Here is a 23,609-nt window from a genome sequence, read left to right as displayed (position 1 = left end):
TGAAGCCCAGCGATGTGTCCCCTGGGTTTAATCCAGTGTGGCGTACAGAGCGTGGCGCAGCCTGCAAGGATTATGTGTGCTGAACTTAGTTACTCTCTCCTCCTCGGTGGCCTACTTTTCATTGAAATATGGAGAGAAAGACAGTGAGAGAAGGAAAGAGAGAGCTCTATATTGTAGGAATGCAGGGACAGATGGAGTCAGACGGTGGGGAGGGGGACGTGGAGCCAGAGAGCGGGAGAGAGACCTCTGTAACTTTATTCCCCTCTCCCTCTCGCATGTTAAATTCTGGTTTAAGAATACTTATGGGGCGGTAGATAATGGGGGATTTGTCTATCCCTTTGACCATATTCTCAACCGGCTGGTAGAGCATGTTTTGACAATGGAATTAGAAGTGGGTATGAAAACAATCTTCACTTGAACGTGATTGGTCACGTTGGGAGACAGAGTGCTGGTTTCAAGCACAGGGCGCCACAGGTGTTTCTTAGTAAAGGATAACAAGAGGAGGCAGGTAGCTGGGTCCAGGGGCAGGCAGAATGTCACACACAGGGATTCCTAAAAGGTAACAGTACAAGCAGGGAAAAGGCTAATAACATAGTCCTGGATATCAGGCAAGAGTTTGATGACAGGAAATCTGATAGGCAAAAGTGCAGGCAGGGAATGATGGCCAAAAACTATGATACACGGGAGGACTAACAGCACTCCGACTAGACAGTGTAACAAAACAAACAATACCTCACAATGATGGGGTGCAAAGAACTGAACTAAATAGTGTGTTAAATGACATACAGTTGTGTGAACAGGTGATCAGAATTCAGAGAGTGAGCTGCGTTCAGGGGATCTATGTGTTTGAGAGTGTGAGTTGGAAGCAGACGTTACAACCAGGGCACAAATAATAATATAATAATCAATCATTTTGCTCTTCATTTAGCCATCTTACATATACAACTTTATCTGTTGATTTTAAAATTGTGAATAACTCACCACAGGTTAATGAGAAGGAGGTGCTTGAAAGGATGCACATAACCCTGCAATGTTGGGTTGTATTGGAGAGAGTCTCTTTCTTAAATCATTTTCCACACACAGTCTCTGCCTGTATTTAGTTTTCATGCTAGTGAGGGCCGAGAATCCACTCTCACATAGGTACTTGGTTGCAAAAGGCATCAGTGTCTTAACAGTGCGATTTGCCAAGGCAGGATACTCTGAGTGCAGCCCAATCCAGAAATCTGCCAGTAGCTTCTGATTAAATTAAATTTTCACAGAACTGCTTGTTGCAATTTTGATGAGGCTCTCTTGTTCAGATATCGGTAAGTGGACTGGAGGCAGGGCATGAAAGGGATAATGAATCCAGTTGTTTGTGTCATCTGTTTTTGGAAAGTACCTGCGTAATTGCGTACCCACCCACTCAGGTGCTTCGCTCGATCACATTTGACATTGTCTGTAAGCTTGAGTTCATTTGCACACAAAATCATACAATGATCAAAATCAAATCATATCAAATGTATTTATATAGCCCTTCTTACATCAGCTGATATCTCAAAGTGCAGTGTACAGAAACAAAGCATAAACCCCCAAACAGCAGGCAATGCAGGTGTAGAAGCACGATGGCTAGGAAAAACTCCTTAGAAAGGCCAAAACCTAGGAAGAAACCTAGAGAGGAACCAGGCTATGAGGGGTGGCCAGTCCTCTTCTGGCTGTGCCGGGTGGAGATTATAACAGAACATGGCCAAGATTTTCAAATGTTCATAAATGGCCAGCATGGTCAAATAATAATAATCACAGTAGTTTTCGAGGGTGCAACAGGTCAGCACCTCAGGAGTAGATGTCAGTTGGCTTTTCATAGCCGATCATTGAGAGTATCTCTACCGCTCCTGCTGTTTCTAGAGAGTTGAAAACAGCAGGTCTGGAGCAGGTAGCACGTCCGGTGAACAGGTCAGGGTTCCATAGCCGCAGGCAGAACAGTTGAAAATGGAGCAGCAGGACGGCCAGGTGGACTGGGGACAGCAAGGAGTCATCATGCCAGGTAGTCCGGAGGCATGGTCCTCATGCTCAGGTCCTCCGAGAGAGAGAAAGAAAGAAAGAGAGAATTAGAGAGAGCATACTTAAATTCAAACAGGACACCGGATAAGACAGGAGAAATACTCCAGATATAACAGATTGACCCTAGCCCCCCGACACATAAACTACTGCAGCATAAATACTGGAGGCTGAGACAGGAGAGGTCAGGAGACACTGTGTGGCCCCATCCGATGATACCCCCGGACAGGGCCAAACAGGCAGGATATAACCCCACCCACTTTGCCAAAGCACAGCCTCCACACCACTAGAGGGATATCTTCAACCACCAATTTACCATCCTGAGACAAGGCCGAGTATAGCCCACAAAGATATCCACCACGGCACAACCCAAGGGGGGGCGCTAACCCAGACAGGAGGACCACATCAGTGACTCAACCCACTCAAGTGACACACCCCTCCTAAGGACGGCATGGAAGAGCACCAGTAAGCCCCTGTAATAGCGTTAGAGGCACAGAATCCCAGTAGAGAGAGGGGAACCGGCCAGGCAGAGACAGCAAGGGTGGTTTGTTGCTCCAGTGCCTTTCCGTTCACCTTCACACTCCTGGGCCAAACTACACTCAATCATAGGACCTACTGAAGAGATGAGTCTTCAATAAAGACTTAAAGGTTGAGACTGAGTCTGCGTCTCTCACATGGGTAGGCAGACCATTCCATAAAAATGGTGCTCTATAGGAGAATGCCCTGCCTCCAGCTGTTTGCTTAGAAATTCTAGGGACAATTAGGAGGCCTGTGTCTTGTGACCGTAGAGTACGTGTATGTATGTACGGCAGGACCAAATCGGAAAGATAGGTAGGAGCAAGCCCATGTAATGCTTTGTAGGTTAGCAGTAAAACCTTGAAATCAGCCCTTGCCTTAACAGGAAGCCAGTAAGGAGGCTAGCACTGGAGTAATATGATCAATTTTTTGGGGTTCTAGTCAGGACTCTAGCAGCAGTATTTAGCACTAACTGAAGTTTATTTAGTGCTTTATCCGGGTAGCTGGAAAGTAGAGCATTGCAGTAGTCTAATCTAGAAGTGACAAATGCGCAGATTAATTTTTCTGCATCATTTTTGGACAGAACATTTCTGATTTTTGCAATGTTATGATGGAAAGACTTGTGTGTTGTCCTTGTTAATGCAGACAGAGAAGAGCTCCAAATTCTTAATCATTGCCTCAATTTTGTACCGGACATTGAATATAGTTGCGGAGAGTCCCTGTACTCCTAGATTCAGATCATTCAGGCGAGAAAAAACATCACCCAGATAGGCCAGTCGTGTGAGAAACTCGTCATCGTGCAAGCGGTCAGACAAGTGTTAATTATGGTCAGTAAAGAAAACTTTAAGCTCATCTCTCAAATTTAAAAAAGTGTCAATACTCTGCCCATTGATAACCAGCGCACCTCTGTATGTTGTAAAAGCGTTACATGGTCGCTGCCCATATCATTGCATAGTGCAGAAAATACACGAGAGTTCATGGGCCTTGCTTTAACAAAGTTAACCATTTTCACTGTAGTGTCCAAAACGTCTTTCAAGCTGTCAGGCATTCCCTTGGCAGCAATAACCTCTCAGTGGATAACTGCTTGCACGCGCGTTACCACTCCACTATGTCTCCCTGTCATGGCTTTTGCGCCATCAGTACAGATACCAACACGTCTTGACCAGCAAAGTCCATTTGATGTCACAAAGCTGTCCAGTATTTTAAAAATATCCTCCCCTGTTGTCCTGGTTTCCAGTGGTTTGCAGAAGTGGTTTCCTTAATTGACCCCCCCATAAACGTAACGGACATATACCAGGAGCTGTGCCAGGCCCGCCACTTCTATTGACTCATCCAGCTGTAACGCATAGAATTCACTGGCTTGTATGTGAAGCAGTAATTGTTTCAAAACATCTCCTGCCATATCACTGATGCGTCGTGAAACAGTGTTTCATGAAGACATTCTGTATAGTTTTTTGGCCTTTCCCCCAGCATTGTCCCAGCCATATCCTCAGCAGCAGGAAGAATGAAGTCCTCCACAATAGTGTGGGGCTTGCCTGTCCTAGCCACTCGGTAGCTCACCATATAAGATGCTTCTGGCCCCTTCTTATTAATGGTATCTGTTGCTTTTATACATGTCTTACTACTCGAAAGTCATCTTAATTCTCTTTCAAAAAGCTCCCATAGCTTATTTTTCAAATTAGCATGTTTCTAAATGTCTGTGCAAGAGTGAAGGTTTCATTGAGTATATGTGTGCACATATAACACACTGTGGCTGAGGAAAGGCACTACTCCCAATATAAGTGAACCCCAAATCAATATACATATTTGCGTATACATACATATTTGAGTCTCTTCCAACGTCCCTGTCTGTTGTTCGGTGCTTTCCCGGGTAAGGGGGCGGTAACTTTGGCTACATCAGATTCACAGCTGTCAGTATCCATGCTAGCTGGGCTAAAAACAGATGTAGAATTACTGATACTAGCATTGGATGTGCTTGTGGAAGGAGAACAACTTGTATCGTCGACAGATGCAGGTGTAGCACTGCTGGCTACATACTGACCGTTAGTGGAATTCTCGCGAGAGCGTAACGATTCATGTGATTGGATGTTAATTATTTGACTAGGCTACCTGTATTTGACATTGTGTTGTTATTTCGCTGAACACTAGATGGTTTAATTTTATTTTTGGCAGTGAAACGAGGCTACTCAGGCGAGAGAAAAACCTCACCCAAATGTATAGCCCCTTTGGAAAATAAAAATGAACTATTTGAAAATGTGAAGAAATTTATTTAAAAAAAAAAATATATATATATATATATATATATATAGGTTTATAAAAAAAAATGTGAATCACATTTTTATTTGGCGTACCCCCGATGGCACCGTTGGTACCCCCGACGGTACCCCAGTTTGGGTTGTCCCTCTAGAAGGTTCTCCCATCTCCACAGAGGAACTCTAGAGCTCTGTCAGAGTAACTATCGGGTTCTTGGTCACCTCCCTTCACCCCCGATTGCTCAGTTTGGCCGGGCGGCCAGCTCTTGAAAGAGTCTTGGTGGTTCCAAACTTCTTCCATTTAAGAATGATGGAGGCCACTGTGTTCTTGGGGACCTTCAATGCTGCACACGTTTTTTGGTACCCTTCGGCAGATCTTTGCCGCGACACAATCATGTCTCTGAGCTTTACGGACAATTCCTTCGACCTCATGGCTTGGTATTTGCTCTGACATGCACGTTCAACTCTGGGACTTTACATAGACAGGTGTGTGCCTTTCCAAAGCATGCCAATTGAATGTACCACAGGTGGACTCCAATCAAGTTGTAGAAACATCTGAAGGATGATCAATGGAAACCAATGGAAACAGAATGCACCTGAGCTCCATTTCGAGTCTCATAGTACAGGGTCTTAACAGCTATGTAAATAAGGTATTTCTGTTTTTAATTTTTTATAAATTTGCAAAACTTCCTAAAAACTTGTTTTTGCTTTGTCATTATGGGGTATTGTGTGTAGATTACTGAGGATGTATTTTAATTTGATCCATTTTAGAGTAAGGCTGTAACATAACAAAATGTGGAAATAGTTAAGAGGTCTGTGTACTTTTCGAAGGCACTGTAGTCTGAACATGTGGGAAACATGGTGGAATACTTATTTTCCACCATAATTTGCAAATAAATTAATTAAAAATCCTACAATGTGATTTTCTGGATTTTTTTTCTCATTTTGTCTGTCATAGTTTAAGTGTACCTATGATGAAAATTACAGGCCGCTCTCATCTTTTTAAGTGGGAGAACTTGCACAATTGGTGGCTGACTAAATACTTTTTTGCCCCACTGTATAGAGCCATGTCATCGTGGAATGCTCTGCCACCAGAGGTTACCCTGGCAAAAAGCCAGTTTAGCTTTAAAAAACATATTTAAAAAAACATTGTATCACAGCGCCTCTCCTCTTTCTAATGATCTAATTTAACTGTACTGTATCTAAGAATATGAATATGAATAGTGTATAAATTAGAGGTTGACCGATTATGATTTTCAATGCCAATACCGATACCGATTAATCTGACAAATATTTGTTGTTGTTGTAATAATGACAATTACAACAATACTGAATAGACACTTTTATTTTAACTTTTTTTATTTTAATTTTAATACATCAATAACATCTATTTAGTCTCAAGTAAATAATGTAACATGTTCAATTTGGTTTAAATAATGCAAAAACAAAGTGTTGGAGAAGAAAGTAAAAGTGCAATATTTGCCATGTAAATAAGCTAACGTTTAAGTTCCTTGCTCAGAAAATGAGAACATATGAAAGCAGGTGGTTCCTTTTAACATGAGTCTTCAATATTCCCAGGTAAGAAGTATTAGGTTGTAGTTATTATAGGAATTATAGGACTATCTCGCTATACAATTTGTATTTCATATACCTTTGACTATTGGATGTTCTTATAGGCACTATAGTATTGCCAGCCTAATCTCGGGAGTTGATAGGCATGAAGTCATAAACAGTGCAATGCTTGAAGCACAGCGAAGAGCTGCTGGCAAATGCAGGTGCTGTTTGAATGAATGCTTACGAGGCTGCTGCTACCTACCACCACTCAGTCAGACTGCTCTATCAAATATCAAATCATAGACTTAATTATAATATAACACAGAAATATGAGCCGTAGGTCATTAAATATGGTAAAATCCGGAAACTATAATTTTGAAACCAAAACGTGAAAACGTTCCGTATTGTATCTAACGGGTGGCATCCCTAAGTCTAAATATTGCTGTTACATTGCTCAACCTTCAACGTTATGTCATAATTATGTACAATTCCGGCAAATTAATTACGGTCTTTGTTAGGAAGAAATGGCCTTCACACAGTTCGCTACGAGCCAGGCAGCACAAACTGCCTTATATAGCCTGACTCTGCTTGCACAGAACGCAAGAGAAGTGGCACAATTTCCCTAGTTAAAATAAATTCATGTTAGCAGGCAATATTAACTAAATATGCAGGTTTGGAAATATATACATCTGTATTGATTTTTTGAAAGGCATTGATGTTTATGGTTAGGTACATTGGTGCAACTACAGTGCTTTTTTAGCAAATGCGCTTGTTAAATCATCACCCGTTTGGCGAAGTTGGCTGTGATTCGATGATAAATTAACAGGTACCGCGTTGGTTATATGCAACGTAGGACAAGCTAAATAAACTAGTAATATCATCAACCATGTGTAGTTAACTAGTGATTATGTTAAGATTGATTATTTTTTATAGGATAAGTTGAATGCTAGCTAGAAACTTACCTTGGCTCTTGCTGCACTCGTGTAAAAGCCTGCCACCCAGTCTCCTCATGGAGTGCAATGTAATCGGCCATAATCGGTGCCCAAAAATGCCCATTACCGATTGTTATGAAAACTTGAAATCGGCCCTAACTAATCGGCCATTCCGATTAATCGGTAGACCTCTAGTATAAATAGTATTTTTGTGCTCTCTTGGTGTCTTTTGCTATATGTAACTTTTATCTTATTCATTTAAAATCAAATCCAATTTCATTGATCACATACACATATTTAGCAGATGTTATTGCGGGTGTAGTGAAATTGTAACGCTCGTCTGAAGAAGAGGGAGTGGACCAAAGCGCAGCGTTGTACGTGTTCCTGATGTTTATTCAAATCTGAACACTAGAACAAAATAACAAAGAGCAAAAACGACAACGAACAGTTCTGTCAGGTGCAGAAACACAAAACAGAAAACTACCCACAAACCCAGGTGGGGAAAAGGCTACCTAAGTACACTGCTCAAAAAAATAAAGGGAACACTAAAATAACACATCCTATATGTGAATGAATGAAATATTCTTAAATACTTTTTTCTTTACATAGTTGAATGTGCTGACAACAAAATAACACAAAAATTATCAATGGAAATCAAATGTATCAACCCATGGAGGTCTGGATTTGGAGTGACACTCAAAATTATAGTGGAAAACCACACTACAGGCTGATCCAACTTTGATGTAATGTCCTTAAAACAAGTCAAAATGAGGCTCAGTAGTGTGTGTGGCCTCCACGTGCCTATATGACCTCCCTACAATGCCTGGGCATGCTCCTGATGAGGTGGCGGATGGTCTCCTGAGGGATCTCCTCCCAGACCTGGACTAAAGCATCCGCCAACTCCTGGACAGTCTGTGGTGCAATGTGGCGTTGGTGGATGGAGCAAGACATGATGTCCCAGATGTGCTCAATTGGATTCAGGTCTGGGGAACGGGCGGGCCAGTCCATAGCATCAATGCCTTCCTCTTGCAGGAACTGCTGACACACTCCAGCCACATGAGGTCTAGCATTGTCTTGCATTGGTAGGAACCCAGGGCCAACCGCACCAGCATATGGTCTCACAAGGGGTCTGAGGATCTCATCTCGGTACCTAATGGCAGTCAGGCTACCTCTGGCGAGCACATGGAGGGCTGTGCGGCCCCCCAAAGAAATGCCACCCCATACCATGACTGACCCACCAGCAAACCGGTCATGCTGGAGGATGTTGCAGGCAGCAGAACGTTCTCCACGGCGTCTCCAGACTCTGTCACGTGCTCAGTGTGAACCTGCTTTCATCTGTGAAGAGCACAGGGCGCCAGTGGCGAATTTGCCAATCTTGGTGTTCTCTGGCAAATGCCAAACGTCCTGCACGGTGTTGGGCTGTAAGCACAACCCCCACCTGTGGACTTCGGGCCCTCATACCACCCTCATGGACTCTGTTTCTGACCGTTTGAGCAGACACATGCACATTTGTGGCCTGCTGGAGGTCATTTTGCAGGGCTCTGGCAGTGCTCCTTCTGCTCCTCCTTGCACAAAGGCGGAGGTAGCGGTCCTGCTGCTGGGTTGTTGCCCTCCTACGGCCTCCTCCACGTCTCCTGATGTATTGGCCTGTCTCCTGGTAGCGCCTCCATGCTCTGGACACTACACTGACAGACACAGCAAACCTTCTTGCCACAGCTCACATTGATGTGCCATCCTGGATGAGCTGCACTACCTGAGCCACTTGTGTGGGTTGTAGACTCCGTCTCATGCTACCACTAGAGTGAAAGCACCGCCAGCATTCAAAAGTGACCAAAACATCAGCCAGGAAGCATAGGAACTGAGAAGTGGTCTGGTCACCACCTGCAGAACCACTCCTTTATTGGGGGTGTCTTGCTAATTGCCTATAATTTCCACCTGTTGTCTATTCCATTTGCACAACAGCATGTTAAATGTATTGTCAATCAGTGTTGCTTCCTAAGTGGACAGTTTGATTTCACAGAAGTGTGATTGACTTGGAGTTACATTGTGTTGTTTAAGTGTTCCCTTTATTTTTTTGAGCAGTGTATGATTCTCAATCAGAGACAACGATATACAGCTGCCTCTGATTGAGAACCACACCCGGCCAAACACAAAGAAATAGAAAACATAGAAAAAAAGAAACTAGAATGCCCACCCTAGTCACACTGTGGCCTTAACAAAATAGATAATAAAAGCCTCTCTATGGCCAGGGCGTGATAGAAATGCTTGTGTTCCTAACTCCAACAGTGCAGTAGTATCTAACAATTCACAACAATACACATACATCTAAAAGTAAAATAATGGAATTAAGAAATATATAAATATTAGCAAGAGCAATGTCGGAGTGGCACATATGAGATGAGTAAGGCGGTATGTAAACATTATTTAAACATTATTAAAGTGACTAACTAGTGTTCCATTATTAAAGTGACCAGTGATTCCAAGTCTATGTATATAGGGCAGCAGCCTCTAAGGGGCAGGGTTGCGTAATTTAACGTAATATCTTATGTTGTTCTTGTCTATAACTGTTATGTACTTTGTCATGTATTTGTATGTTTTATGTGGACCCCAGGAAGAGTATCTGCTGCATCTGCAGTAGCTGATGGGGATCCTAATAAACTAAACTAAACCTTAAAACACATTAATTTCAATTCAATTGAATATTCATGTGCAAAATTACTATCATTTGTAAAAATGTGACATTAGTCCTCATTTAACAATGCTTACCTGCCAATGAACGCCACTGAAGCAGACCTAAAGTCATTTTTGTAATATTATTGAGATGAGTAAAAATGCTATGCAAAATGCCATTCTAATATGGCATTGCTATTATGACACTCTCAACCGCCTGGTAGAGCTCTGTTACATTTTCGAGACAACCTCTTTATCGCGTACAGTATTTATAATACTCAGCTTTAATATAGCCTTCCATGTGTCGTGTGTGACAAGATCTCTGCGACATACTGTGCACACTCGGTTGGGCTCAAGCAGAAACTGAAGTGCTTTGATGACATGTCTAGGCACGAAAGGAGGGCATCATGCAGTAACTAATGTCACCCCCCTTCCCTTTGTCCCCTGTTGCAGCTACAGTACATCAGATTGTGCATGCCTTGCATTTTGAGCCTCGTTGTGCGTTAGTTTGAGCATACTGTATGACTTGGAGAGCTGGAGCTAGAATCCACATAGACCCAATTCTTTCCCCTTCTCCGTGCTTTCCACTCAGACTTGCTCCCCTCCCAATCCCTCTAGGCTCAGTCCATGGGAATTCTTAGCGGGTCACTGCTCCCGGCCTCTTTATTCCCGTTCAGCGGCAGCACCAACACCTGGCTCGCCCTCCCTCACAGCTACTCATTAATCCACACTGATACTAACAGGAACTGATCACCCGAAAAATGGCCCAATTTGGAGACCAATCATTTTGTCTGAACTTGACTATAAAATGCCTACTGTTGTAATGCCGTATACATTATGTCATTCAGCCTCTATGGTCAGTTGATAATGGGGATGAATCATGTGGTTATTCCACTGTGGTTACTGCCTCTCTACGACAGGTGGCTTACATGAATCTGGAATCATCGGCCATTATGGTTCTGTAATTGGCTCATTATAGCATACTTCCCTAGAGATTGTATATGGCTCAGACTCCCCTAAGTATTTAAGGATTCTTTCAGAGGTGACATGCAATTGACTTGAATTAAATTGAATATTTGTGGTAATGTAATTGACACAGACACATAGTAATGGTTCATATTTGTCTAGTTTAATAGAGATTCTTGGACATTTTCCCAGATGTTTGCTGACATGTTGCTGTCATTTTAATTGTTTAATTTGTTGAGAGATGCTTTCTTTTGGAGAACAATGTTGGTCCCAGAGTATTTACATGGTAGTTACATATTGAATAGAATAGTTCATCGTGCATACTGTAGTTCAACAAGTGCTCAGGACCTGCTGTCATCACACTTTTGTTACTGTGGGCATTACAATGCAGTTAGCTAGCTAGCTTGTTTTTAAATGTCATGACCGAGCACTCTGAGCTGGCTTTGCTTGGCAGCCAGAAGGTTTGCACCTCACTTTGCCTCTGTGTTTTCACTGAAATCAAATAGGCTAGTACAGTAGGTGGTTAGCTGGGTACATATTGATTCACACGTAATGTCTAAGTAAGAATCCTGAATCTTACTACACCGGCTCTGACGCTCGTCGGCTCTGGCAGGTCTTGCAAACTATTACGGACTACAAAGGGAAACCCAGCCACGAGCTGACCAGTGATGCGAGCCTACCAGACGGGCTAAATTCCTTTTATGCTTGCTTTGAGGCAAGCAATTCTGAAGCATGCATGAGAGCACCAGCTGTTCCGGACGACTGTGTGATCACGCTCTCCGTAGCCGATGTGAGCAAGACCTTTAAACAGGTCAACATTCACAAGGCCGCTGGGCCAGACTGGTTACCAGAACATGTACTCAGAGCATGCGCGGACCAGCAAAGTGTCTTTGCTGACATTTTCAACCTCTCCCTGACCGAGTCTGTAATACCTCTCAAACAGACCACCATAGTGCCTGTGCCCAAGAAAGTGAAGGTAACCTGCCTAAATGACTATCGCCCCGTAGCACTCACGTCGGTAGCCATGAAGTGCTTTGAAAGGCTGGTCATGGCTCACATCAATACCATCATCCCGAAAACACTAGACCCACTCCAATTTGCATACTGCCCCAACAGATCCAAAGATGACGCAATCTCAATCGCACTCCACACTGCCCTTTCCCACCTGGACAAAAGGCACACCTATGTGAGAATGCTGTTCATTGACGACAGTGCAGCATTCAACACTATAGTGCCCACAAAGCTCATCACTAAGCTAAGGACCCTGGGATTAAACACCTCCCTCTGCAACTGGTTCCTGGACTTCCTGATAGGCCGCCCCGAGATGGGAAGGGTAGGCAACAACACATCTGCCACACTGATCCTCAACACGGGTGCCCCTCAGGGGTGCGTGCTTAGTACCCTGCTGTACTCCCAGTTCACCCACGACTGCTTGACCAAGCACCATCATCAAGTTTGCTGACGATACAGTGGTGGTAGGCCTGATCACCAACAACGACGAGACAGCCTACAGAGGGTAGTGCATACAGCCCAGTACATCACTGGGGCCAAGCTTTCTGCCATCCAGGAGCTATATACAGTGGGGCAAAAAAGTATTTAGTCAGGCACCAATTGTGCAAGTTCTCCCACTTAAAAAGATGAGAGAGGCCTGTAATTTACATCATTTACATTTACATTTAAGTCATTTAGCAGACGCTCTTATCCAGAGCGACTTACAAATTGGTGCATTCACCTTATGACATCCAGTGGAACAGTAGTGCATCTAAATCTTTTAAGAGAGGGGGGGGGGGTGAGAGGGATTACTTTATCCTATCCTAGGTATTCCTTAAAGAGGTGGGTACACTTCAACTATGACAGACAAAATGAGAAAAAAAAAACAGAAAATCACATTGTAGGATTTTTAATGAATTTATTTGCAAATTATGGTGGAAAATAAGTATTTGGTCACCTACAAACAAGCAAGATTTCTGGCTCTCACAGACCTGTAACTTCTTCTTTAAGAGGCTCCTCTGTCCTCCACTCATTACCTGTATTAATGGCACCTGTTTGAACTTGTTATCAGTAAAAAAGACACCTGTCCACAACCTCAAACAGTCACACTCCAAACTCCACTATGGCCAAGACCAAAGAGCTGTCAAAGGACACCAGAAACAAAATTGTAGACCTGCACCAGGCTGGGAAGACTGGATCTGCAATAGGTAAGCAGCTTGGTTTGAAGAAATCAACTGTGGGAGCAATTATTAGGAAATGGAAGACATACAAGACCACTGATAATCTCCCTCGATCTGGGGCTCCACGCAAGATCTCACCCCGTGGGGTCAAAATGATCACAAGAACGGTGAGCAAAAATCCTAGAACAACACGGGGGGACCTAGTGAATGACCTGCAGAGAACTGGGACCAAAGTAACAAAGCCTACCATCAATAACACACTACGCCACCAGGGACTCAAATCCTGCAGTGCCAGACGTGTCCCCCTGCTTAAGCCGGTACATGTCCAGGCCCGTCTGAAGTTTGCTAGAGAGCATTTGGATGATCCAGAAGAAGATTGGGAGAATGTCATATGGTCAGATGAAACCAAAATATAACTTTTTGGTAAAAACTCAACTCGTTGTGTTTGGAGGACAAAGAATGCTGAGTTGCATCCAAAGAACACCCTACCTACTGTGAAGCATGTGGGTGGAAACATCATGCTTTGGGGCTGTTTTTCTGCAAAGGGACCAGTACGACTGATCCGTGTAAAGCAAAGAATGAATGGGACCATGTATCGTGAGATTTTGAGTGAAAACCTCCTTCCACCAGCAAGGGCATTGAAGATTAAACGTGGCTGGGTCTTTCAGCATGACAATGATCCCAAACACACCGCCCGGGCAACGAAGGAGTGGCTTTGTAAGAAGCATTTCAAGGTCCTGGAGTGGCCTAGCCAGTCTCCAGATCTTAACCCCATAGAAAATCTTTGGAGGGAGTTGAAAGTCTGTGTTGCCCAGCAACAGCCCCAAAACATCACTGCTCTAGAGGAGATCTGCATGGAGGAATGGGCCAAAATACCAGCAACAGTGTGTGAAAACCTTGTGAAGACTTAAAGAAAATGTTTGACCTCTGTCATTGCCAACAAAGGGTATATAACAAAGTATTGAGATAAACTTTTGTTATTGACCAAATACTTATTTTACACCATAATTTGCAAATAAATTCATAAAAAATCCTACAATGTGATTTTCTGGATTTTTTTTCTCATTTTGTCTGTCATAGTTGAAGTGTACCTATGATGACAATTACAGGCCTCTCTCATCTTTTTAAGTGGGTGAACTTGCACAATTGGTGGCTGACTAAATACTTTTTTGCCCCACTGTACTAGGCGGTGTCAGAGGAAGGATATCATACTTGAGTAAAAGTAAAGATACCGAAATAGAAAATGACTCAAGTAAAAGTGAAAGTCATCCAGTAAAATACTACTTGAATAAAAGTCTAAAAGCATTCCGAGCTTGCTGCTACGCCACCATGTCTGTGTCAATGACTGATTTCAACTGTATTCCTACACTTTGCACTTCAAAATAAATCTCAGCTAGTTATCTATTTTATTTATCATAGTGATTCAGGAGTAACATTAAAACAGAATCATATTCCCCACCAACATTAGACAACTGTACAGAAAACCCTCAAAATACCGAAACAAGTATATGAAGTCAATGATAAGAGAATTTGATATTTGATATTAATATTATGAGATTGAGATTAACTAAAATAGCAGTACAGATGGTACTCTGTAGAGATGTATTATAGGTAATGATTATGTAGGGGACTTCTGAGAATGGTACAGACGTATTCGGTACTAGGTAATCATGTCAAATGTAATCATATTGTCATTGATTAAAGAGTTTTACATTATTTTAACTGAACAGCGTCCCACTTACCTTAAAACCCCCCATACCAATTAATAACTTTACAAACTCTGGTTTGGGACACCTGGGAACACCACGTGACGTCCTGATGACTGGTGAAACAAATGTCTTGAGATCATCTTACAAACGTCCTAACATGGTCCTTTTGATTTGATTTGATTTTGATTTGATTTGACATGGTCCTCAATGACATGGTTCTCAATGACCTACACAAAGGTCCCCCAAAGTTCCATTGGGATCATCATGCGACATCCTAATGACTAGTAAAAGTAAAGTCCTGAGAACTTCCTATAAAAATGTTGACATGGTCCTGAGTGACGTTCTGGTAACTTGCAGGGAACTACACAAAGGTCCCCCAGAGAACGTTACATTGGCTCCATCACACGGCGTCCTGATGACAGATTTATTTTATTTGATTGGGAACGTACTGAAAACGTCTTTAGGGTAATCGCCAGAACAAACTGGAAACAATACAAAAACCTCCAGGGGACCATGAAAGTACATTATAAGAGCATCCTAAAATCGGCTCTGGGGACGTCCCCAGAACAAACCGGTAACTAGACGAAATCTCCACAGGACCATGTCCATGACACAACTTCCTGAGAGTGTCCTATAAATGTCCCTGGGGACATCCCCGGAACAAACTGGGAACTAGCACAACAGGGAAGGGGAAAAGGGAAGAAAAATGTCCCTACCATTTAAACCCACACACATTAAAACCTCACCACTATTCCACTACTTGGCCCTATCTGATCCTACACCAGGCCGACAGCCTGTGAGGACGGGACACTATCGTTCAACACCTTCAAACTCCTCTGCAGCAAAATCACGTCCACCCAAGTACTCCTCTGCACCTGCCACCACAACATCTTTTTTTCTGTGACTATGTCCCGAGGATAACGTCATGTTTAACGTTCCTAGAACGTTCTCAGAACTGGGAGGGTCAGCCATGGTCTCTTCCCTTTCCGCAACCTATGGTGGGACAAATCAATCCAATAATCAAATTCTATTTATATATAATTCTTACATCGACAATAACCTAGCCTAGATCCCAAAGACCAATCAGCAGCACCGTGGCAAGGAAAAACTCCCTAGATGGAAAAAATCTGTAGAGGAAAAAATATTCAGAAGTTCATCTGATAGTGGGTATCATGATGTACTGAACAGTTGAAGACAGATGTTTACTAGAGAGAGCATTGGGGGCTGTTTTTTTTCCAGACCATGCGACCTGACTGGGGACAAATTTATAGGGAAATGTAAAAGCAGGAGATTTTCCTGCTCGAGTTGTGTGGTTGCCGGTGGGGAATCATGGCCCTTGCAATGGCGAGTGTTAATTCTCTAGGGTGGAAGACAGTGTTGCAGTGTCCCTGTGGACCAGACATTGATGCTATTGGCTTTCCATAAGTCTTTGTTCTCAACTGCAGATGTGAGGGTACCAGGCAGTGTGTTATCATGAGAAATACACTCGATAAACAACTAACCCTTATTCTAATCCTTTCCCCCCAAGTACGGTTTCCATCCAGGTCCATTTTTATAGAGACAGAATTGTGCTCAGTCTACATAATCAGGGTCCAACCTATGTTTTACCACTGTATGAGTAGGTTGTGGCCTGTCCCCCTTCCTGTATTCCCTACCAGCATATAAGGCTTAAATATACTTGTTCGTACCATCTCTCCACTCAGCAGCACTTCACTGATAGGACCCTGTGAATAATTTAAAATGTGTCAGTCTACACAGGCAGAGTGGGGAAGACTTACAGCCTACTTGCCCTTCCATTTCTGGTGGGGGTGGTGAGAGGAGAGATTATGGGCTTCACTGTGTGCGTGCGTGTGTGTCCGGATACTGAAGAGCGGGAGAAAGAGAGAGAGAGAGAGAGAGAGACAGCAGATGTCACCAGGCAGAGTCATTCACTACCGTTCCTCCTGTATGAAATGTGGTTGAGGTGCAGCAGAGTGTCACTGTGCCCCCTTAGCGTGACTGCACACAGACCATCACTGAAACAACACAAAGCAGGGGCACGGGTCATAACACAATACTTCTACGATATCACTCTACACCAAGTCGCAAAAGTGTGTTATGATCATAATTGTGCAATTCTGTCAGACCATGTTAGGAGTATCATGATTAACCAATAGAGCTGTCACGACTGCATCCTGGCAACATTTTAAGTGACGGAGTGTACTGACGTGTATAGTGTATGTAGTTTACAGATTAATCATTGATCGCTCATGAACCTGTATTTATTGTCTGCATATGCCCATCTCTATGTTTGATTATGTATGCACAGAGCTAACATTTCCCCTTGGGGATAATAAAGTTATTATCTAATCTATTTAGAGAGATGTACAGGTATAGACTCCATATATAACGCTAAGAACAGAGGGGAGAGAAGGCAACATTGTTGCAACCCTCTAGCGATAATGATGAACGTACATATGTGGCTAGAGAAACACTTTTTTTTTTTTTTATCCTCGTTTTGACGTTGGTCAGTCATACACAGTTAATACTATTCTCTCACCACAATATTTCACAATGACAGTAACATGTGTCTTGCTGTCTTCGTTGCCCTGTTTTGCAGTTGTGATTTTTAATACCACATTAACTTGTTCATCTTGATTTCCCTGTAGAAATACTCATGGACTCTACGACGGCAACAGCAGAGCTGGGATGGACTATCTATCCAGCATTGGGGGTGAGTAGAACAAAGCATCTCATTATATGACACACCATTTTGTAAACTTTTAAACTTTTAAAACTTTTTGTCATTTTGCAGAACCGTCTCTAGCTGCAGCACCATGAGAAGCCCAATTTAGAGCAACAGCAAAATCATATATCAGGAATAAGTACCCCTATTCGTTTACCATGTTCACACGGCATTGTTGTTCGGAATACAACTAGGGGCAGCAATATATCCGGTCATAGGTTGCAAAAGGCCCCAAAAACAGCATGTGTGAACCCCCCCCCCCTGATGTAGTTGGTTAGAGTTAATAATTTATTTCATAAAATAAACTTCTAAGCAAAGTGAATTGGGGGAAATTTGCCTACGTGTGCCTTTCATGTAAAATGTAAAAGTGGGAGCTGTCTGAGGAATTGCGATGTTGTTTTGTTAACTCTGCTGAAGGAAGATTGCCCTGTCATACTGAAATCAATAATTCATAAAGTGTGTGATGCCAGGAAGATAAACAGTGTGAAAGCTGTGAGCCAAGTGATACATCAACTGAATCTTATTGCACGTTTATTTTGACATTAATCATGATATGGGTTCTTTGTTTTTATTTAAGACCAGTAATCAAAGTAATTCAAATAATATGTTGACTTTTCACTGGTCATGGATGTTAAACTGACCTCTTGCTCTGTCTGTCCCTGGCAGTGGGAGGAGGTGAGTGGCTACGATGAGAATATGAATACCATCCGCACCTACCAGGTGTGCAATGTCTTTGACAACAACCAGAACAACTGGGTCCGCACCAAGTTCATCCGCCGGCGCGGCGCCCAGCGCATCCACGTGGAGATTAAGTTCTCGGTGCGCGACTGCAGCTCCATCCCCAGCGTCCCCGGCTCCTGTAAAGAGACTTTTAACCTGTACTACTACGAGACAGACTCGGACACGGCCAATAAGGTGTCCCCGGCCTGGATGGAAAACCCCTGGATTAAAGTGGACACCATCGCAGCCGACGAGAGCTTCTCCCAGGTGGACCTGGGCAGCCGGGTGATGAAAATCAACAGGGAGGTACGGAGCTTCGGCCCAGTGTCACGCCAGGGTTTCTACCTGGCATTCCAGGACTACGGCAGCTGCATGTCGCTCATCGCCGTGCGCGTCTTCTACAGGAAGTGCCCCCGCGTGGTCGAGAATGGCGCTGTGTTCCCTGAGACCCTGTCGGGGGCGGAGAGCACCTCCCTGGTGGCGGCGCGGGGTGTGTGTGTGCCCAATGGGGAGGAGGTGGATGTGCCCATTAAGCTCTACTGTAACGGGGACGGGGAGTGGATGGTGCCCATTGGGCGCTGTATGTGCAAGGCTGGGCACGAGGCGGTGGAGAACGGCACGGTGTGTCGAGGTGAGAGCTGCTGATATAATGTGTTTACTACTACTGTGGACTGTTTTGCCTTGGGGTAATTTACTTATTGAGATTAGTGATAAGCCAGAGGATAGAGACTTTAACAGATGTAGGATCTTAATTTGGATAATTAATAGGCATTTTTGTAGCGGCTGATACTTTTTTCGGAAGGGAAAATCAAGTCTGAAATTTCTAAGTGGAAATTACAAACTTCAGAAGCTTTTTTACATGTCAAATGCACTACAAGTTTCAAATGTAGATCCTACATCTTTAATGCGTATACCTTTGGTTGACTAACTACAGCAGAGTCACTAAGGGAACGCAATTAGTGCCCGGAAAGATGGGTCAAGAATATGCTGTAGGGGAGAGTGTTGAGGGTAATTAGAGGTGTCTTTAAACCGTAGACCTATGTCCCAGCCTTGCATTCAGAGAGATATCACTTTATGCCAAGAAAGCACTATCCTAGTGTCTTCCCTTACCCTAATGTATTTCTGTGATGAGTGAAGAAATTGAAGAGACAAGGAAAATGTCTCACACACACACACACACACACACAAATCCCTGGCTATTTGATTAGAAATATCAAGCACTGCTAATGAAGCCCTCAACGACCTGTTCTGCCGTGTTTCACAGTGTCAAGGTTTCTTTGGGGAGGAGGGACACTTAAAATCGCCAGAGGTAGTCAATGATATCACTGAGCCTTAGTCATACTGTCACACAGCAGTGACTCCCCTATGTTGTTAAATCTGGTTTAGTCATCCAGGAAATCATTACTCAAGAGTACATTTTGATGGTAATTTGACCACTGGATGAGGACAGTGACTTCACATCACCAGGCACCTTCATACTCACCCAGCTTTTATACAGTATAAAGCCCATAGCCGACGGATCTATTAATGACCTATGCTTTGTGGTTTATGTCAGGCATTTCATGTTAGGACAAGAAATGCCCTATGTTCTGGGGAATAATGACCTGATTAGAGAGTGCATTAGTCCCAAAGACAATCGCACAGCAAAAACTGCGTAACACTTCGACTGGCTACTCAACATGCTCTAGGGTCAAGCTCTCTAACCTCACCCCGTCTTCCTCTCTCCCATGGAGGGCAGTGAATCGTGGGAGTGTAGCCCTTTGGATTCATTTCAAGGACTGATAGCCTGCAGGGGAAAGAGGGACCTTATTGCTGTAACAATACATTCAATAGGTACATGCATTTGTCTAGTTGGATGAATGGACATGCAAGGTGGAGAAATGAGCAACGCTCATGCCCAGCCCACCTCAGACCTTCCCCTCTTTCCAGTCATAGTTGTTGTATTTGTGAGGAGTAAATTCACTTGTCACATATTTGTTGCTGTATTGGTTTCTTTCATAAGATCGAAGCGAACACTCAAACTCTTGCTTGTACAAGCACCTTTTCCAAACTTCCAAAGTTATGACCCTATCAGAAAAATGCCAGTCCCTTTAAAAAAATCTGTACCAACGTGCTTCAGATGGGTTTGGATTGTGCACATTGTTAACAATCTTTTGTTGGGTAAATATACACTGCAGGCATTTACTCTGTCTAGTGGGGAAGCCAGAGTTATGTCCTGCAACAGTGGATGTTGTCCTCTGGGTTTCGGCTTCTACTGAGCATTCAATGGTCATTGAACATAATCAGAGAGCGAGAACTCACCTGCTGCCCCCAGTGTATTCAACACCAGATTTACAACTCTTACATTGTAATTTTATTCTGTATAAAAAACAATAACATTTGTGAAGAGAGTACACTTAGTTTTATGTGAGAGATTAGATGTGCATGACTCTGTACATGTAACATAAGCAACCCCCTGTAGTATTTACCCCTCTCTCTCTCTCCACCTCCAACAGACACATGGTCCTATGTAATTCTGGACCACACTCAGATTATTGGGACATCATGGTTCTTGCGTGTAAAAGAGTCATTTGAATCAAGCCACTGCAAATGAAGTCTTCTGAGAATAGAATTCTGGGCTATGTTAGGACAGACCCCCAAGCTCAAGCAATTACTAACGGGTCAGGAGTCCTGGAAACGCATGAGGGGAAAAGACTGTCCTCTCGATTTACCGCCAATCCTACAAACATGGCGCATTAAACTCCCTCAGAAACCAAGTCATCCACATCTCTCTCTCTCTCTCTTTCCCTCTTCCTCTCTTCTCTCTCTCTCTCTCTCTCTCTCTCTCTCTCTCTCTCTCTCTCTCTGTGTCCTCCCCCCCCCTCTCACACACAGTTGATATGTTATTTTTACTTAACCACAGTGTTAAAAGATTCACAGGGCGGTGCAGAGGAGACAGAGTGGTAATGTTGTGGGCAACCTCATGTTGGATAATATTGCTTTCAGTCCGACTGCTACTCCTGAACTCAGCCTCTCTTAGACAGGTGTCTCTTCTTCATTTCTGACAGAGCCCCTTCATGCAGACTGTGGGTGCATGCATGTGTGCACACGTCTATGCGTGTGCGGGGTCCTATTTATAGCCTATATGGTCGGGAAACACAAACAGCTTCTGGCTCTAATTAGGAGAATGGCTCCGCAGAATGTTGGCGATGTTGTCAGTGTCAATACATGGCAGTGGGTTGTCTCTGCCTGCTACTGGATCAAAGTCAGGCCCTGTTCACAAATTGACCTTTGCTACGTGTGTACAGTTTTGTTAAGCCTTTGATAAGGCCAAAGTTAAATTCTACTGCTCCACATCAGGCTGACTCATTCTTTATTTTGTTTTGTCAAGAAGAATTGTCTCAAAGAACATGATTATTCAAGTGTTTTCAGTTTCATATACTACTTCTGTAGTATCACATAATGTGAGCCAACTCTTGAGAGTGTCAAAGTACAAACACTTTTAAATCTATAGATAGATATAGATATTTAAAACACCTTTAAATCTATAGATATTTTATAGCGCCATGCTTGAATCTAGGGTTGGGCTGTATCCAGATGTTCATATCCTCATACCTTCCTTCTCTCACATCGGGATTTACGGTGTTACTGGCTTAGTACAGAAGGGGCTCTATTACCATAATGGTAACAATATTAGCACTTTGTAATAGAGAATTTCCATGGAGGCTGCTAGCTAAATATGTTAACGAGCAGAAACGAAAATACACAAATTGCAAAGACAGACCAATCAAGTTATAGTTATACATATATAGGTAGGAGCTACCGAATGTCATTTTTGGTGAGTTTGGACATTTTCAAGCAAATGTGAACGAAAGACATTGTGCAAATGAAATGAACAAGTTTGGACGCATGCTTGTCTGAAGGAAGGACAGTACTGTGCACAGACTGTGTCTCTGTGGAGTCTGGGAGTCGCTAAGGCAAGGAGCCTGCCTGCTCTGCTCGGAGAAGAAGACAGGGAGAAGCAGACGGCCAAGAACAGAGAGGAGAACAAACGTAAGGAAATCAAGCTGCAGTTGCAGCTGTACAGATAACTCATTCAAAGGGCTTTGACTTCTCAAACATGGCAGAAAGCGAACACATTATGATGCCCCGTGCACCTTATTAATTCAGCCACTTACTTAGATAACTAGCAAGTTAAACTTAAGGGTCGCCTTAACTCAGAATTCTTTGTTTTTTTTCACACAGATTCTTTTTTTAAACGCAGATCTACAATACAGATCTTCTTATTGTACATTTTTGCTCAGCATCAAACACATTTTGTGCTTCATTTGCACTTCTGCACTCGTTTGAGAATTCACAAATTGGCATTCTATCAAAAGACATCGCTTTGACTGATGTGTAGCCACTTTTCTCCAGTACTTTTCTCGGTGTAGCAAGCCTACTTTTCCCTGGTAAAATGGCAGATTAACTTTAAGCGAAACATTAGGAAATGTAGCTGGTTACATTAGTTCTGTAATAAACATTAGAAATATAATGGCCTTGCATCTCCCCTCTCGGATCAGTTTCTCGGGCGTCAGAGAATGCCAAACACAGCTGAATAGATATACACAAAAAATGACAGTTTGGATCAACCAAAAAAACTGGTCACAAGTACATTAGTTAGGTTTTCTCAATTGAAAAATGCTACATTTGTTGAAACCAAATATATACAATTCATTGCCAACTGTTTTATTTGATTATTACCAAACCGATATTTCAAGTTGCAACCTATTTCTTTCAACACTCATTTCCGTTTTGGTTAAACCTAATAAATAACAAATACAATACAATATATAATGTAAATTACAACCCATTTTTTTCATCTTGTTCCAAGTTCACTTTTTAATTTGGATTTAACTATTCACATTTCTTCAATTGCGTTACAAGCTATTCAATAAATTAAAGTTTGTTCAATAACTTGAAATAATGTTTCCAATCAAATTCTTTACACAAGTCTTCCACATGTAGTAGCCACAATATCGTAACCAAGCATTGGCTACCTTAATATAGAAACCTTATCTGGCTCTTTAGTATCACATGCCAGTTGTTGTTGTTTTTACCAGTATTTCCAGCATTATCCACTACTGTAGGTCTGCTACAGGTAGAACATCCTAGGAAATATTATTTAATTGACACAAGCTGTCTCCAATCAGTCAATCAATGTCTGGTTGTGTGTGAATTTGTGGTTTGGGGGGGATCGCCGAACAAGTCAGCCACACTACCTGTGTTGCCATCAGCATTGTGTCAATGTGACGTTCTACCTGCTAGACAAGACCAATCGAAATCAACTCCCCCCCCCCCCCCCCCCTCATTATTTCAATTCACAGGATAGAAGATAGAAT

At 42.8% G+C, this 23,609-nt stretch overlaps 1 protein-coding gene across 1 annotated transcript in view; it reads left to right on the top strand.

The window, feature by feature from the left end:
* Positions 1-23,609, top strand: part of LOC115132009 (ephrin type-B receptor 2-like) — a 61,850-nt gene that overhangs the window by 15,860 nt on the left and 22,381 nt on the right. Inside the window, exons 2-3 of the mRNA XM_029664169.2 lie at positions 17,453-17,517; positions 18,196-18,880. Coding sequence (XP_029520029.1) covers positions 17,453-17,517; positions 18,196-18,880 — 750 coding nt within the window. The remainder of the gene's footprint in view (positions 1-17,452; positions 17,518-18,195; positions 18,881-23,609) is intronic.

This window comes from Oncorhynchus nerka, linkage group LG7 (genome assembly GCF_034236695.1).
Source record: "Oncorhynchus nerka isolate Pitt River linkage group LG7, Oner_Uvic_2.0, whole genome shotgun sequence".
In the NCBI taxonomy this organism is placed as follows: domain Eukaryota; kingdom Metazoa; phylum Chordata; class Actinopteri; order Salmoniformes; family Salmonidae; genus Oncorhynchus; species Oncorhynchus nerka.
This window is presented reverse-complemented; position numbering and strand designations above follow the sequence as displayed.